The 18,240-nt window shown below is 41.6% G+C and overlaps 1 protein-coding gene across 1 annotated transcript in view; it reads left to right on the forward strand.

Moving 5' to 3' along the window:
- b4galt2 (UDP-Gal:betaGlcNAc beta 1,4- galactosyltransferase, polypeptide 2) overlaps nt 1-18,240 on the forward strand; it is a 144,993-nt gene that overhangs the window by 116,902 nt on the left and 9,851 nt on the right. The window contains exon 5 of the mRNA XM_030075405.1: nt 1,514-1,636. Within this exon, the coding sequence (XP_029931265.1) occupies nt 1,514-1,636 (123 nt within the window). The remainder of the gene's footprint in view (nt 1-1,513; nt 1,637-18,240) is intronic.

Here is an 18,240-nt window from a genome sequence, read left to right on the forward strand (position 1 = left end):
TTTCAAGCACACACACACAGAAACACACACACACACACACAGACAGACACACACACGCCCTCCTCACCATATTGTTGCTGGGAAAACTTGCGCAGAAACAGACGGTCTCATTAGTGTCTACTTGTCATCTTTCAACGGGGAGCTGTCATCCTTCTGACAACACAAACACATACAGTGGATGCACACACATACGCACCACACACACACATGCATGTACATGCACGCGCTCATGGAAGTATGCATGCATCGCCCCCTGGTTAGACTCCAGGCGCCTGTCATGACTCCCAGATGACATCCGTCCCACTCCACTAGTCTCTCGACTTTTAAAGAAATAAGAAATGTACATTTTCCACTTTTTTCGTCCAGTGACTACAGATACAGACACACACACACACACACAGACACGCACACACACACGCACACGCATAGGCGAGGAGAGGAACATAGACAGACCCTCCTCCATCATCTCCCTCTCTCTCTTGCCCCTCACGTCCTCCTTTCTCTTTTCTCTCCCTCCTCTGTTTTCCAGTGTTTCACAAAGAAAATATTCTCTAGTCCTTTCCTACCAGGCAACCAAATACAGCCTCAGTGTGTGTCTCATCGTCAGATGAGAAACATCAAATAATACTTTTCTATCCTCCAAGCATCCACTTGTCATCCCCTCTCTTCTTTTCTCTTCTCTCTCCTACACTTCTAAGCCCTGAAATCTTTTTGCATCACTTTTCTAGCATTTCATTTCCTTGTTGCATAATATGATTCCAGTCTTTATTATTGGTCATTTATTACCTCAGCCAAGGAGGTGAAATGTCAAGTGGGATGCAGTGTGATGGCGGCATCCGTCCATTCATCTGTCTGGAAGGATCAGCCTTGATGGGGCATGGCAGTGAGTGGGGCTGTGGTTTCCAAACTCAACTACGTAACGTCACGATACCCAGTGGAAAGGTTGGTCTTGGGTCAAGTCCGCACTGACCAACTGTCCATGCTCATTGGCTGAAAGGGGCGTTTCCCATAGCAACAGCATTGCTGAGGGGGGGTGTGGCTTAGCTCAAACAGGGTCATAACTTCCCTCTCCCTCTCCGTGGCTTCGTTCTACATGTGTTTGCTTCCTCTTTGCTGAAGAAAATAAACATGCTGTAAGTGAGTTTCCGATCAGCCTTTCGCTCTTTCCCCCAAGAAACTCTGAAAGCTTTCGCTCTCTCTCCCAGTGTGGTGATGAAAACAATTCAGCAGAGTTCCCGTGAAATTCACTCCCATGTCACTCAGTGTGAAATGCGCTGTTTCTTCACAGCAGTTACTCTAATGTCTGAAAACTAATGTGGCAGTGATTTGTGGATGTTAAAATGCTACGTTTGGCATCTTTAAAATTTAATGTCTGGTCTCTTGTCTTCAACTTCACCTTATGAATTCTCCCCCCTCTCCCCTCTTTCCCTCTTCCCCCTTCCTCTTTTTCCTTTTCTCTTCCCTCTGTTTCCTTATACTCCTGTCTTCTCCTGCTGTCTCCACGTCCCTACAGACTGCCCTATGCAGGCTACTTCGGAGGGGTTTCAGGCCTGAGTAAAAAACAGTTCCTTAAGATCAACGGCTTCCCCAACGAGTACTGGGGCTGGGGAGGGGAGGACGACGACATCTACAACAGGTAACTGTACAAACTATTTGAGTCTTTCAATGGAAGGATGTTTGCTGTAAGCTGCAGGCTGTGCCTACGTTTATATCTCGCATTACACAAAACAGTATAAATGGCTACTGTAAAAAAAAAAAAAATCTAAACATGCCATTAAAATCCTCAAATCTTACTTTTGTTAAAGGACATGAAAAAATTGCCTGTAGGTTAAGATAATTACACCTTTTTCTGATGCAAACAATATTTTCTTGAATCATTCGACATTACCTTGATATCACCCAGTGATATCCAGTACCAGTCACAGGGATTAGTTAAGATTCATAGGTAACACTTTACAATAAGAGTACAATAATTAACGTTGGTTAACCTTAGTTAATGCCGTAATGGTTAATTAACTGTTAGTTAATGATTATTATGGCATTTACTAATTTTAATAATATCTACAATAAACTTTAAATAACATATAAATTAATACCTTTGCAGGAACAGCATTAGTACATGATTCTTAGACACATCAGTTAACAGTTAGTTAACTGTTACTCAATGTTTATTACCTGTTACTTAATGTTTATTACGGCATTAACTAGCATTAATTGTTACTCTTATTGTAAAGTGTTACCGTTTCATCTTACCTTGATGCACTAGTGAAGCAATGTGCCCAACTCCAAGATGTTGTCACTTGTTTCAGGTATATCAGTATCATGTTGAATGTTTGTTTACCTTATCAATGTGCATATAACGTGTGAAAACAATATGTTGTCCTTATACAATTGTGCCTATGCACCCATACCATACACCCATACCAGCTCAATATATGTATGTATATAACAGTGGAAGCTGCTGACTTAAAAAACTGAGGAGGACACATATTTCTTATATAAATATTTATGTTCATTTGTGCAAGCGTGCTTTAATATGCTATTTGGGTATATGCTATACAGTGTATACCATATTATGGAAATTCCCTATATGTGCATTTCTGTATGAGGTACCTATTTGTAGGTTTTATTTATGTATTCATTTAATTATTTATTGAAGAAGAAAACCCAAACAAGACTAAATAAGTTGCTGAGATGGTTGTGTTTTGCAATGGTCAAGATGCACCAATAATATATAGAATAATATTTTCCAAGGTGAGTGTAAAAGTGTATTTGAAATGCAAAGCCTTGTCAGACTAGCAGCTCAGCCTACGGAAGCTGACACTCCATGACTCCTTGCACACCACTGTCTCACACACACACACACACACACACACACACACACACATCAGACATATGGCCATGGTGGCAAACTCACACACAAAAGTATATGCAGACATGGCACGTTCACACACACCGATTGTTCCAGCCGCCACTGGAGAGTTTAGCGAAGAAATAGGACAAAATGAAGTCCCTCTGCACAGAAGTGACACTGGAGTTCTTCTCATAATGGGTGATTTATTATAATTATTCAGACAAGGGGAATGATTAGCAAATAAATTAATCTTTTGAAGCACCTCAGTTGCTGCTTTTAAAGAGAAGCTCAAGTTCAGTCATAATATCACCATGGAAGTGTCCTGAAATTAAATCTCAGGAAAGAATATCTATTTGATTTATAAGCTCTTACAGGGTCATTAGTTTTATTTATGGTATATCCAGATGGTGGTGTGGCCTAAAAATTGTCCACATACCAGATGAACCCTGGAATGCAAAATTTGGTTTCTCTGCAATCTGATTTGACAAATTACACACCTGAGTTTCGCGGCAAGCGTCACACAGCTGTACATGCATCCCAGTAAAGCCCGGGAATGAAACACCTGGAGCTCTATACATAGCGTCACACCTTTAATTATCAGTGTCTTAATGCAATGCAAATCTTAATAAAGTAAAAAAACTATATTAATAATAATTATGTTTATGCACTATTTATGGGGATGGGAGCATCATTTTCTATTTGTCTTAATTATATCCTCACGGGAATGTATCTGTAAACACCTATATAACACATGATATTAGTAATGTTTCTTTACTTCTCTTGATCACTATGAGCTAAAATATTGGAGACATTCCCATTTAGCATCACGCAAAATGAAAAGAATTTTGAGACACATCAACCCTAAAGCTCTCATTTCTTTAGCAGTAGCTATAGTTTGTATTTTTTCAACCTCTTGAGCTTTCACTGTACCTGGCATCTTAAGCACAGCTGACATTTTTCATACGTCCCCCCACATCCCCTTCTCAATGCATTTTACCTCCATCAGTGACATCAACAAACAGGAAGTGCCAGTTTGACATTGCTTATAGAGCTGAACTACTCATTAAACATGCATTTTTTCCCCAAATGAAACAATTGCCTGTTGTCATGTCAGCTTAGCTTCAAAGAAAACTAAGCAGGGACACTTTCATGCAGATGTAGTTTTGTAGTCTTTTATTTTGTTTGCTTAAAGTAGAGTTAAGCATTTTTGAATGTCAGCGGCCCCAAATCGCAACTAGAGGAAATATGTTTTGTAACTGTTTTGTAATTTAAAGACTTCAGTACCCTGAAATCATGTTGCAGAGGGAAACGGCACATTGCGTGATCGTGTTTGTACCAAAGAATGCCACAGAGATGAGATTGGCAAGAGGTCTAACAGGAGCGAGTCCAGATTTCTCTGCACAGAGCGCTCACATTTGACACTGCACACTGTGTTTGTCAGCTTGGATTTGTCACTTCTTGTGGGCCAGGAAGATTTCCCACCAGCGCCTGTAACCGACACCAGAATTTAATGTTGGCAAATGATTATCATCATTTGAGATATCGTCATTCCACAAGGCACGGTCTGGTAAAGTTGACAGGCACTAGAGATTCGTCCTAAAAACTGTTAAGTTGGTGCTGCTATAACATATATTGCATGACATCTTCATGCAGCTCTTATGCTCATAGACACACACACAGACACACACAGACACACACACAGTTCTTCATAGATAAATACAATCTCACTCTATTGAATCTGCTTCTCACTCTGTTTCTCTGTTTCTCTTTCTCTGTTCTGCTATCGCTCTCACACTGAAGCTTATCTTTCCCCTTTTAGTGTAATAGCATCATCATCTTAATAAACTCAACTCTTAATAAACTCAACTCAAACTCAATCATGAAAAACTTACAATGGGAAATTTATAGACTGAGAAGGGCCTGTGTCAGTCAGCGGTATTGAGGGGATTACAGTTGTTGGTCGGAGTCTGGCAAGATGTGATGAAGGCAATCTGTTGTATATGTGTGTGTGTCTGTGTGCGTGTGTGTGTACATGAGTGCATGCATGTGACGACAGATTAAGTTAAACCTCTATCTTTTTATGCAGTGAAGCTGCAATAGGTCATTAGACACTGTAGATTTCCCCAGAGATATTTCCCATGCTTCAGCTGAGCTATTTTAGCCCATCTGAAATGTGGAGTGATGGGCAAGGATGTCATTACAAAAAATAATTTAAAAAAAGAGCAGAATATTCAGACATCAACATCTCCACCAATTCATTTGTTAGCTCAATACTGTTCTGTATACTCACTGGCCACCTCTACGATTACAATTGGATTTGAATCTCAAAGGAAAAATCCACCCTAAAATACTTTAACGCTGTTAAAGTGTGTACATATATATATATATATATATATATATATATATATATATATATATATATATATATATATATATATATATAAAAGGATATAGTGATGCCTTTAATATAATGTATAATGTATATATGTATGTATGTATCCTAATATACATTGTATGTTAGGATCCATTTTGCAGTATATTGGTTAATTTTTCTTATTCCCATGGACAGTGAGCCAAATGTTGATTGCACGATGTAACTCAGAGAGATTTCCTGGTGTTTAGAAGCAGAACATTTTTTCAGCGATTTGAAACATCAACAGTAAATGTCAGGTTTTTGATATCAGTCCCTCAGAATCAAAGAACACGGGTTTCTTTGTAGACTCACCATCATTCAGCAGTCATCCAGGGAGAAATCCATGATAGAAGAGGCATAAGCTTGATGACAGACTGAAGTTTGCATATGCCATGGAGATCAATAAAATGTACTGCCTGTAGAGGCTTTTGACAAACACTAACCTCTGAACTGGAAACATTTTGATTTCTATACTTAGCTCTCTCTCTTTTTTACTCTCTGTCAGTCAGAATCAATTTATTTGCAGAATACAATGACTGCGCTGGAATTTGTCCTCGGTACAAAGCTGCAAAAACATTGACCGCACATGCTGCACACATTTAGAGCGAGAGGACATACAGCTGACTCTAAATACATTTAGTATTGTTTCCTTCACACAGCCTGGCATGCGTTATGCTTCAGCTGTAGGTGAAGGCGCAACATGCCGTGAGATGTCATGCGTTCTCCAAGGTCAGTAGTTAACGCACAGCTTTCTCCTAGACTTTCTCTCTGTCTTTCTTTCCCTGTTGTTTATTACAAGGTGTGAGTGTAAAGATCTCAAATTCAATTTTATAGCTTCAAGAAAAGAAACACTGGCAGAAACAAGCAAACAAAATAAAGCATGAAGGTTGTGTCTCACCACTTTCTAAGGCCCCCACCCCCCATCCACTTTCCCTTTTCAAGGCTGGCTTATTTTAAAGCCTTTTACAGATCAATCTGAAGGGAATGTCCTTGAAAACACACTGTATGTGTAGGGACTGGCTGATGGAAGAAGATGGTGCGTGGACAAGTGCCGGGCACGGGTGCAGCTGATGCAACGTAGTGCCCCCCAAGTGCTCTCTCAAAACAAGCAAAGTAGTTTACAAGTTGGATTTGACATGTGCAACACTGCAGCCATGACTCTTGCAGGGTTTTTTTTCCCCGTGTACTGGAATTGGACCCTTTCTGTGATCTCTTGTGTTCTAAGCCACTTGTATGGCCCAAGCACCCTCAAAACCTCATCTGAAGTTGTTGAAAAAAATTGATGTTGGCTAATGTTGGAGGTGATTATATAGTAGCAAGACAACATATTGAGTGGTGCTACCATCTTTAAGCCAGATACTATTTTCAAGCCCCCATGTTTGTAATCACTCAGTCTGCTGAAGTGTCCTTGAGCAATAATCTCTACCAGACACTGACCTCTCACCTCCCCATAGAGGCTAGCACGCAGAGAGATGTCTCCTACAGCGACCAATAACATCCAGTTATTATTTTTTATTTGGAGGTACAAGCAGCATTTCATTGGATTTGAAGCTGCATGGGTCGCTACAACGGAAGCCATAGTGTCGTGCAGAGGGGAAGATGGAGTCTCCAGCTGAGTGAACTTAAGCGGCAGAACTAACAGGCTGTCCAGCTCTGTCTCTCAGGACTCAATAAAACGACTAGAGGGAGTAGAAGGATAAAAGGGATAGAGAAAGGATAAGGTATAGATCAAGGAGCGGGGGCGTCCTTGAAAGTGGTCCTTTTTTTTCTCTCTGTTGTCAAAGCGTGGCAGGGTTCACAGGTTTGATCCCTGGAACAGCCAATGTGTCCATCAGCCGTGTGTCCTGTCAAAGTGTCCTTGAGCCTGACGCCGGACTCGTCTTCCGCTTTCTCTTTGAAGGCTGCTCCGGAAAAGGTCATCGACTAAATGACCGAATGACTCTTTAGCACTGTGCATTCTCTACTTCAGCGAGCCTGTTTCTCCTCCCCTCTCCCGCTGCGTGTCTTTTTCCCTATCTCGCTCTTGGTTCCCCTCGGCGATTTCTTTTTTTATGCCAGTTTTGATGCCACAGACCATGGCATGGCCTCTGCCTCAAAAGGACCCTGCCAGCTCAACGCCGGCCTGGAGCAAGTATCTGTCCCTGTTAGTCAGTGTGGCCAAGCCCATGGCAGCCGTGGCAGAGAGGATAGATGCCACTTACCCAGCCCCCAGTGCAACTTACGCCCCTCTAAAAAAAAAAAAAAAAAAGAAAAAAAAGTTGGTGGGGATATCACCGCCAGAGAGACAGAGAGAGAGACAGAGAGCAGGGGATTCTTCTCACCATCCTCTCACCCTCCCTGAACATGCAGCAGTAGCCGTGGGCAAAGAATGTACCTGTCCCAAGGGCCTCCATGGCAGACCGGCCTGCACTGCACACATTCATCCCTCCCAATGCGCGCTCTCTCTCTCTCTCTTTTTCTTTGCCCTTTTCCTCTCTCCTCCCCAAACCTTGCAGCAGTGGCTTTCAGTACAAACTGAACCAGCACGATGTGCCCGTGTGGCCACAGCACCACAGTGACTGTGTGTGTTCCTGCGAAGCTTTGAAAATGACGTTAACTGTTGGGAAATGTTGAGAAAAAACAGTCGGAGTGCCAGGTCTTCGATCAGGAAAATCATGTTGCTTCTAGGCCTGCATCAAAGGCATTCGCAGGTCCCTCTCAGCTTTTGTTTTCATCTATTCTTGCACTATCAAGGGTCTGATAGCAACATATCCTTGTTCTATGCAGAGGGGGTGTTGACACTGTAAACCGTTTATGTTGAAAATTACAAATCATTGTTTAGGAGTTGGAGATTTTAAAGTGTATTATGGATTGTGTGCAGATTGCAAATAGGAACCCAAGTAGCATGTAGAAGCAGAACTTTGCAGTGATTTTCTCCATATTATAAAAACTTCATAATGATTGTCACCATTTGATTAACGTCAGTACAGATCGACAGTAATTCTTTATACCATTACCTTCTCCAATATAGTACTGTTTGTAGGACAGATCTCCAATGTGAGCTGGACACAAACAACTCTGGAAACCCAAAGCTGCTAATGCTAAAATCTCCATTGGCAGCGGAAATTCCTGTGGAATTTAAATATTTCACATGTTCCTCAGTGATGGAAAGCAGAGGACTAATGACTATACAACAGAGTCCTTCACACGTCTAGCGTAGCCAATTTGAGGTTGAGCTCAATTCAGATGAGCTCAACACTGGCCAAACCTGATATATTACATTTTTGGCAAATCCTGTAGGCAAAAAAAAGCCAAAAGCATCCTGTTCAGATATTAAAGTTCTCAATCAAAGTTTCACAACAGCTGAAGATTTCTTATAGTCCTCCGTACAATCCATTCTAACCATGTTTATGTGGTTTCAAGGTTGCTGCTACAATAGCTGACGAGGAGGTTAAGACCTGGACTTTGCTTCTTTACATTTCCTGTAAAGATCCATTATCGCCTGCATCCAGAAGATGGTTTCACAACTCTCACATGAGTTGTTGTGAGTGCCTCTGAGTTTCTCAAATTAGTTTTGCTCTGCTCTGTGTACCAAATGGGTGACAAATCCCATTCAATCAGAATTTTTTTTTCATATGATTAAACCATTTCATTGTAGCAAATGGGTATACAGCTATGCCATTAAAGTCTCTTCTCTACAGTCGCTCCCTGGACAAATCAAAGCAAGCATCCACAAGGTTTGGCAGGGAGAACAAACGGGCCCCCCAGGGTGCATACAGAGCAAGCAGGCCCAGTTTCCTTCTGATGTGACACTTTCAATATGACAATCACCGAACACAAGCCAACACGACACAGTAGAGATCACCTCTTGACACTGGAACTGAATCAGTGTAAGGTCAGCGGAGGGAAGCTTCAGCAGCATCAAACAGAGAAAGCCGTGTAGATGTTCAGCAGGAGTGAATCTGAGGCAGGTCAGCTGAAATCGCCCGCCCTGATGGGGCTTTGATTGTGGTTGGTGCACATCATGGATCAGCTGATAGTTTCTGTAGTGCGCATGACTGAGTGGCCTGCCTGATCTCCTGCAACCTCCATTAGTGCAGTGTAGGTCAATTGCAGAAAAGTAGACTAAAATGACTTTCACATTACTTTCCTGTCATTGTCTAAACTTTCTGCCATTCACTTTATTAGTAAATGCATCATGCTGTACACCAGTCGGGCAAAACAAAACATGTATTTACAAATGGAATCTGATGCCAATGTGGCACGAACACCCTTTGCATGCATTAGTGAGTGCAGGTTATATCACTGTGTAAACTACCCACTGAGAGGTGAGGTTTTAAGTTGACCATGCCACTTGATGGCAACTGGCAGAAATCTTCCTCTTCTTCTCCTTCTTCCTCCTCTTGTTTCTCTTCCTTCTTCCTCTTCTTTTTCTTCGTCCTCTGCTTCTTCTTTTTCTCCTCTTCTTCCATCTCTTTCTTCCTCTCTGTCTGTTGTTGTGTCATCCTCTGATCCCCTCATTCTCTCCTCATGTCACTGCCCATGCATAGAATTGGATCAGAGGGCACGACATGGAGGGAGGAGGGGAAGTGGCAGGAAGAGACGGGAGATGCTTAGGAAGATGGAGAGAGGGAATGAGAAATGTGCAAGAAGGAAACAAATGCAGGAGGTGGTGGAAAGGGAGAGGGAGAGAGAGAGAGAAAGACGAGGGCAAAGGGACGAGGGAGAGGGAAATGAAGCATTGAGCGGAAGGTTTGGTCAGACAGAAGAGTCACAGTCAGCAGCTGCTGGTCCAGTGCAGTGCCCAGGGAGGTAGTGGAGGGTAAACCCACCAGAAGTAGGTTTACCCACCTTTTTATTTGTGAAACACAAGAGCTAGTATCAAACTGATGCAAATTAAATGAGGATACGTTTTGTAAGTGAGGGGAAAAAAGATACATGAATGCTTCCCTGGCGACATAATTTTTTATTTATTTACAGTATGTGGTTGTTTGCTTTAATGATCAGCAACTAGAGGTCATATTTTACCTCCCTTTATGTTAAAGGCATCACTTTTAATGCCCCGTAAAGCCCCTGGCTTTTAAGAAATAATAAAATAAACCTTAACAAGACAGCCCCATGTTTGAACTGACATAATGTGCATTGTTTTTAATGAATTCTGAGGCATTTTTATCACCCACAATGTCAGGAAAGGTACCCACCGAGTATTGAAGGGAGCATGCCAGATTTCAATTCATGTAATAAAGCGTAAACAATCAGTGCTGCATGAGTTTTCCTCTCATGCAGCAGCGGCGAAGATTTACCCAGACCTGTTCCTGCTGCAAGAAGAATCTCTCTGTCCTCTCGCTCTCTTGTGTCCACATGCTCACACACCTTACTTTTCTATTACCTGTCTGTCTGTGCATTCACCCCCCATCCTCCTCCTCCCCATCTCATTTCTGCAGGCAGTGGGTACTGAGGCAGGACATCAGACTTAGCTCCCAATTCTCCTCCACTCCAGCGCTCTAATGCAATTAACTCCACTGGTGGGAATAGGAGAAGAGAGCTGGAGAAATTCCTGATTAATCCAATCAAATAGGGCCATGGTCTGTGTGTGTGTGTCTGTGTGTGTGTGTGTGTGTGTGTGTGTGGTTCTGCGCACACATGTGTGTGTCTGTGTGTGGGACTGAAACCACTGTCCAGACAGCTGTAATAATGTCCTCAACTGCACACACACACACACACACACACACGCCCGCACCCACACCTATTCTGTACCACTCCGCCTCAGGCAGCAAATGAAACCTTTCATGGCAGATCATATTAGCTGGACAGTTCACCGTGCTTCACAAGGTTAGCAGCTTTTCAAATGGTCAAGACACCTTTGTACTGCAGGAGACTACATGCCGGAGTGGGTTTGACTGGAACTCACTGCAGGGGCTCACATCTTACTTTGTGACACTTGGCCCCGTAGACTGCTGCTTGACTTTTTTCTTTCTTTCTTTCTTTTATGATGGAACATCTTAGGAGTTAGGTGGTCATCACTGTGGACTTTTTACACTAGAGATCAGCTGGCAATCAGAGGCATCAATACTGCGATGTCTTTTTTGTTGGAGTTTAAGTTTCTGCAGGTGCCGTTGTTTTCTTTGACTGCTCAGCCACGTTGCCTATCACTGCTCATGTTGACTGGCCAGTTCTGTGCACGCCATACAAACTACTGTTGCTCTTGCTTGAAATGTAAAACAGATCACTTACTGTGCAGCAGAGGATTTTTTTCCAGGGCAGATTTACCAGATGTAGGGTGTTTAGACCAGCAGCTTGAGGAGATTTTTTTTTTAGGAACAACCATTAGCAATGTAGATATGATAGTGGAGCAGCTAACAAAGTCTGATAAGTTCTGAAAATTGCATTCCTTTACTGTAATGCAGCCTTTAAAACCAGGAAAAGACAATCCTGATGTCATATCGCGATATTGCAATATCCAGAATCGAAGACAATATCGAGTCTCATATCATGATATTGATAAAACATTGATATAATATCGATATATTTCCCAGCCTTACTTCAGACACTTGGCTTAGATAACTTCAAATAAAAATGTAATTTTCCAAGCCAAAAACCAGAGGCTGCTACTTCATCCAAGGCAATTTCAGGGCTCATTTTAATCTTGCCCCGGCCCAACTTTGCAATCCTGACCCAGTCTCTGAAAAACACAGTGCTCTACTTCTCTCTCCACTTTTTATTCTGTCTCTGTCTATCCTACGGTTCCCATCTGTATTCACTTGGCTATCCGAAAAACTCATAAAATGCTTAAAGGTCCCCGACCGTGGGGAATTTTACAGCAGCCACCCTCCTGCTGTTTCTCGGTTGGGGCGGCTGTCGAATGTGTCGAGTCAGGATTATATACATCACACAGGGGACAGCCGTGTGTAGCAGCTTTCCATCCTGGGCAGAGTAGCTGTAAAGTATCTTCAGTATCCATCCCTTATATGCTGTCACACTATGTTACTGTCTACTTCCTGTCAGAGAAGAGGAAAAGCATGGCTGTATTAATGTGTCTGCGTGTATTGTATGTCTGTGTGTGTTTGTGTGTGTGTGTGTGTGTGTGTGTGTGTGTGTGTCTGCCAGAGTGTTTCCTTGGTCAAGGACGTGACGCTATGCTGTCTCCAGGAATGACGAGAAGCAAGTTGAATAGCTACTGCACACAACTGACTCTGGATGTTTCTTTTCAAGACATTTCATAACACAATTGTAGTCGCTTTTCGCCCTCTGCATTTCTGATACTAAGCAACAGATAACATCACTTAGATTCATTCTAGCAATATATCAACATGTTTGTGTAAACAGTGTGCTTGTGCATGGAATATTAACTGTTTTGTAAGTGAGACCGTACTACCTCTTTAACTTGTTTATTATTTGATGTGTGTGTTTCAGTTGTGAAAAAGTCTTGGGCCTTAAAGCATTTAATCATCATACAAAGTTGCATATTGACAGATGAGAAGATGGGGAGCCAATCCTCAGGAGAGTGTTTTATGAGTCTTTCAAAGAGGCTTGCAGACAGTACACACATAGGAGAAACTGCGCATTTCAAGGCACACAGTAATTTACACAGCCAAATAAACTCTGATCAACATATGTTTGAGCAGTCTGCTTCTCCTCGGCGTGTCTGTTTTTATTTACGTACCGAGAACCCTGTGCATCCTTTGTCGATATTCAAAGCTTTACCATTAAAGCTTAAAGAATTTAAGTTCACATTTGCGACAGTAATGCACTGGCAACTGCCTCCAGCCATTTCACCACACAGAGTTTATTTGCCAATTTGGAGTAGGCCTTTTATTTTAACACCTTTATGTGCAAATGTAAGAGGTTTGCATAAGCAGTGAATCATTCTGACAGTCATGTTATGACTCCTCTCGCAGTCATTTCAAGATAATCCACTACCTTCTTATACCTTTTTGCTGAATTTTATGTTAAGTACAATTTAGCAGTTTTCTCAGTGAATCTCTTAGTCACACTAAAGTTGTTCATGTGAAGCAGCCACTCCACTTCGGACTTGTTGCAGACACACCATGAAGTATAAAATCATGGATGTGCAGGAGCTTGGCTGTTCACCATCAGAGGGCTATTTCTCGGCGCAGGCTCTCTCTCTCTCTCTAGTTCTCTCCAGCTCTCTCTAGCTCTCTCTCTCAGCTGTGTATGCTCAATAAATGTGCAGTGAGCTGCAGTGCACTGTTTCATTTTGAAAGAGCAACAGGAAAAGTCCAACACATGGTCGACCAGTGGTAGCGAACATGCAGCTGACGTCTACTGTGATCACTCACTCACTCTCTCACTCACTCACTCACTCACTCACTCACTCACTCACTCAGTCACAGACAGGGCTATGTCAGGGCTGACTGCACTGTGCACTCCAGCCCAAAACATCAAACACATAAGTTGGTTTAGAGGTTTAACAAATGTCTGATTGAAATGGCAGGTTCCAGATTCATTGATCATGACACACAGGGGAGTTAGTCGGGATTGTTAACAAGTTGTTTGGGCCATCTTGATTCAACAGTTGCTGTCCTGAATATTGATTTCTCATGAGTGTTTCTTTCCATTGCATCTTTCCTCCTCCCTCCATATCAGTTTGTGCAGTAAGTAGACCCCCCCTCTGTTAAAGTGAATGTAGCCCCCGCTGTGTTAACAGGATGCTGGGGGTATTCACTGGAACGACTTGACAGCTCAACGCAACTTGGAAGTGTTTATGCATTCAAGTACGTTTGAAGATTTAAAGTGATTTAATTTGTCTGTAAACTTTGATTAGTTTGAAGTCATAACATTCTTATGCTTTTTCACTCCTCAGACAACATCCACTAAGTGGGTGATGCATTTGATTTTACATTTTACGGCAAATCAAGCATCGTAAGCCAACCACAATCTAGAAATTAAGTGCTTGCAGTTTATTGCATTGCATTTTATTCTCCCTTTGCTATGTTTTACAGTTTGATAAATTGGCAGAAACACTGAAACCTTATTTATTTATGTTCATTCATTCATTCATTCATTCACAAATAGTTATAGATATGGATATAGACGATAGATATAGATATATTTTATCTTTCAAAAGGAGCTGGGATTTTACATATGGAGTTATACATTTAAATTCTAAATTTAATAAGAATTTAAAAAAAAAAAAAAAAAAGTCACTTACATTATTAGCTGTTGAAATGGTTTCTATTTTCTCTGCCTGTATCTCATCAGCTTGTCAATTATAGAAATTCCCACCTTGCCCTGCGTGATTTGTGTAAATCATTTGTGTGTGCTCATCCCATAATACTATTATTTCTGACAGCTCACGAGGGCAGCATTGTAGCCACAATACCACATAATGTGACCGCAGTTTGTGGCCGCATTATGCCGCTGCATGTCGATGTTAGCAGAACAGACACACATCGCTCAGCCACTGCATCCAAATAAATTGATATTTGATCACATCTGCCTCATGGAACTGTTTCCACTTCAACCCCAAATTTTTATTTTTATTCTGCTGATTTCCATGTTCTTTCATCAGCTTATGTGGGGAGGAAGATAGACTAGTATAATAATCACATTATGATACTACATTTGAAATATCTGTTTTTTAGCTAGTTGGTGTTACTAGGCCTTTTTTGTTGATCACCATGAGCCCTATCTAGAGTCAAAATAAGGACACCAAGTAAACAAGTAAATTCTGTATTGTTCTTCATGGCACTGAATCAAATCGAATCATACCAGATCAAATCAGAAATGAATGAACCATTCGCTGACCTGCTCAGAGATATCTCTCTTGTATTGAATTGCTAAGTACATATTGAGATTCATCTCTGTGCTCAAGTTTTACACTCTCTGTAGGGCAATGGGCACAAAGGAGATTATTTTAAAGATGCAGAACTGTGCATAATGTATCACTAAGCTCTCTGGAAAGATGAGGAAGGGAAGGAGAGACTGTCTTGCTCACTCTCACACTCTTACATGATTGGCACAATAATAAAGGTTTAAATTATGTAAATGCATGCATGCTTACCTAAAACGCACATGTGCACACACATTCACACCCTGACAAAGGCAATCATCTATGTGTGTGTGCCAAGTCAGCAAAGTGAGAGACTTGAGAGAGAGAGAGAGAGAGAGAGAGAGAGAGAGAGAGGCAAAGATGTGTTATTCAGTTTTCCAATGAATTTATTTATGGAAGGCTTGTTTTGATGGAGTTTGGGCTTTGCCTCTTATGGGATGATGTGCGTTTGATGCCACAGGGCTACATCCTGGGATATTTACATTTTGCCTGTCAGTAAAGGAGAGGAGAAAAGAGAAGAAGGGAGAAGAACGAGAAAGGAAAGGAAAGAGAGATGAGAGGGGAAAGAGAGGGGAAGTGGATAGACAGACAGGAGGAGTGGATGGAAGAAGTTGATATTTGCTGATACATTAAGCCGATATTGGCCTTCTATTAAATATCAAATATCGATCGAGCATGTCATCCGCTACTGACACAATGGAGGCTCCTCCTTAGCCACAAAAACACACATAAAACTGTAAAACCTGCGGTACTTTTTTAATTGTACATTATATTTGTCTATGTCATTGAATTTAACTTAACCGTTCTGTAATGTTTTTCTTAAATTAGTTCCGCATTCAAGGGTCTATTCTATAGTTTCCCTGCCACTGAATAGCCATTATGCCTTAAAGGAACAGTTCATCCAAATTACCCAAAAACAGGCATTTTCCCCCTTACCTCAAGAGCAGTTTATCCATCCAGTTTCTGTGTGCTTTGGTCTTCCGTGTCTTCTGGCAAAAGTCAGCAGCGATAGCTCCTTCCAAAAACAATGACACGGATGCCTACCATGGTTCTCAGCTCTCGGGGGTGGGGAGGGTCTCATTGGGAACTATTTCCTGTCGAAGAACACAGTCAAGCTGTATCTGTTCGCCCCAAAGGAGTGCAAACTCACTTGGATAAATGCAGTTTGCCACTGTTCTCTGGATACCTATCCTCATGAATACCCATCCATCACATTGGTGTGAAGGGAGACAGGGAGGATTGCGGCTAGAAGCCTCACAAAATCACACAGAAACTATATGAATTGATAGATTGCATTAGGGGTAAGTGGGAAAATGTCTTTTGCATTTTAGTTGAACTGCCCCTTTAATGTACTGCTCAACCTAAATGAGTTCCAGTACAGTTTTAGTGTCACATGATGGTATAAATGCTGTTTTTGAGGCTTTTTGCACCCAGACAAGAAAAGAGTATGGGTGAAAATATTGAAAACTGTTGATTTTTTTTTTCTTATGAAAATTGGGAGGGGCAGCAAAGACAGAAGAAAACACAGAAAACAAAGCAGCGAAGTGGTCCTCCACTTCGCTGCTTTGTTTTCTGTGTAGCAGCAGGAGGAGGTAGCAGCAGATGAAAATAAAGAAGAGGAAAGGGGAGGAAAAAGTGGAGCTGAAAAGAAGAGAGAGGAAAGCAAAGAAAGGGAGGAGAGAGGACACAAGGAGCAGGAGGAGTGAGGAAATGTGAAGAGGTAATGGAAGGAGAGGAGAGGAGATGCTGAAGAGTAATGTCAGGCATGGATGCATTTTAAGACACAGAGACTGCAAGAATCAGAGCGTTGCGACAGAAATAAAAATTGTTCATTTGCTCTTAGGGGACACAGTGTCTCGTACACACACACACACACACACACACACACATACAGTGCTTTATATCATGGCAGGTATGAATGTCAATGGCTTCTGTCAACCTCGAGGTTTAGGCTTTGTTTGGAACAGATCCGTTGTTTGTGTTGCCTCATATTCCATTTGTTGCTGCATTAGATATAAATCTCAGTGCAGATTTCCGCTGCTTGTGGCATCTTAGGTGTAATACAACATTACCACTCTGTCCAAAACTACTGATCTCATGCTTGTTTAAGCTGAAGCATGCCATAAATCCCCACCTTCTCTTTTCCCCTTTGGGTGTCCTCAAAGTTCACAGCTCCAAAAGTTGCACATTTTCAGTTTGACTTGTTGCAATAAATGTCTCTGACCACATCTGTCTTTTATTTTAAGGTGCTGGAGAGTACCTGCTTGCTTGTTTGTTAGTGCATGGATTCATCTGTAAAGCTTTTTGCAATGTGCACTGCTTACGGGAGTTGTTTAGTATGTGCTCCTTAAGGTTGGTGTAGACTAGAAGATTTTGTTTATCTTAACCGCTTTTAAAAAGACCACAGACATATATTTTTAATATTTTGATTTTAAGAACACACATACCAGAAGATTCAGCGAAGACGCAGGTCGACACACTTGTTCTTCACACTAAACAATTCCGTATTTTCTGATACAGGCTTAACAAAAGCATCTGTTTCTCTTTACCAGATATAATGTAGACCTAAGTTAACAGTTACACACTAAACTTTTGCATCTACTTTGCATTAACATTGGCATTTGAACTCACCTGTTACATTTTTCTAAACTCCAACAACAATACTGTGCTACCACAGCACTTTTGGGTTGAGGGAACAGTTCATCCAGAATACAAAAGGTTTTTCGCACTTGCCCAAAGTGCAGTCTTTCCATTCAGATAGTTCCTGTGTGATTTGGTGAGGTTTCCAGTCTGCTGCAATATTCCCTGTTTTCCCTCACCTCAGTATTAATTTATTAGGAATTATTTCCTGGCAGGATAGTACTCTAAAAATCTCCTCACCCCCCAAGTGTTGCAGGTTTTGTTGGGGATCAGTGTCAGTGTTTTTGAAAAGAGCCATTACTGTTGGGGTTTTCAAATGTAAATCTGTTATGGTTTGAGCTCCACAAAACAATACCCATCCAGCGCCGTTGTACTTGTGTGCAGAGAGGCAGGGGAGTTCACGGCAGACTGGAAACCAAATCACAAAGAAACTATTTGAAAGGAGAGATTGCAGACATTTTGGATGAACTATTCCTTTAGTAAGTAGAGTTTTCTAAGTCTGTATATTTTGCTAGTCTGAATCCTGCAAACCCCCCTCTCTCTCTCTTTTTCTCTCTCCAT

This window comes from Myripristis murdjan, chromosome 17 (genome assembly GCF_902150065.1).
Source record: "Myripristis murdjan chromosome 17, fMyrMur1.1, whole genome shotgun sequence".
In the NCBI taxonomy this organism is placed as follows: Eukaryota; Metazoa; Chordata; class Actinopteri; order Holocentriformes; family Holocentridae; genus Myripristis; species Myripristis murdjan.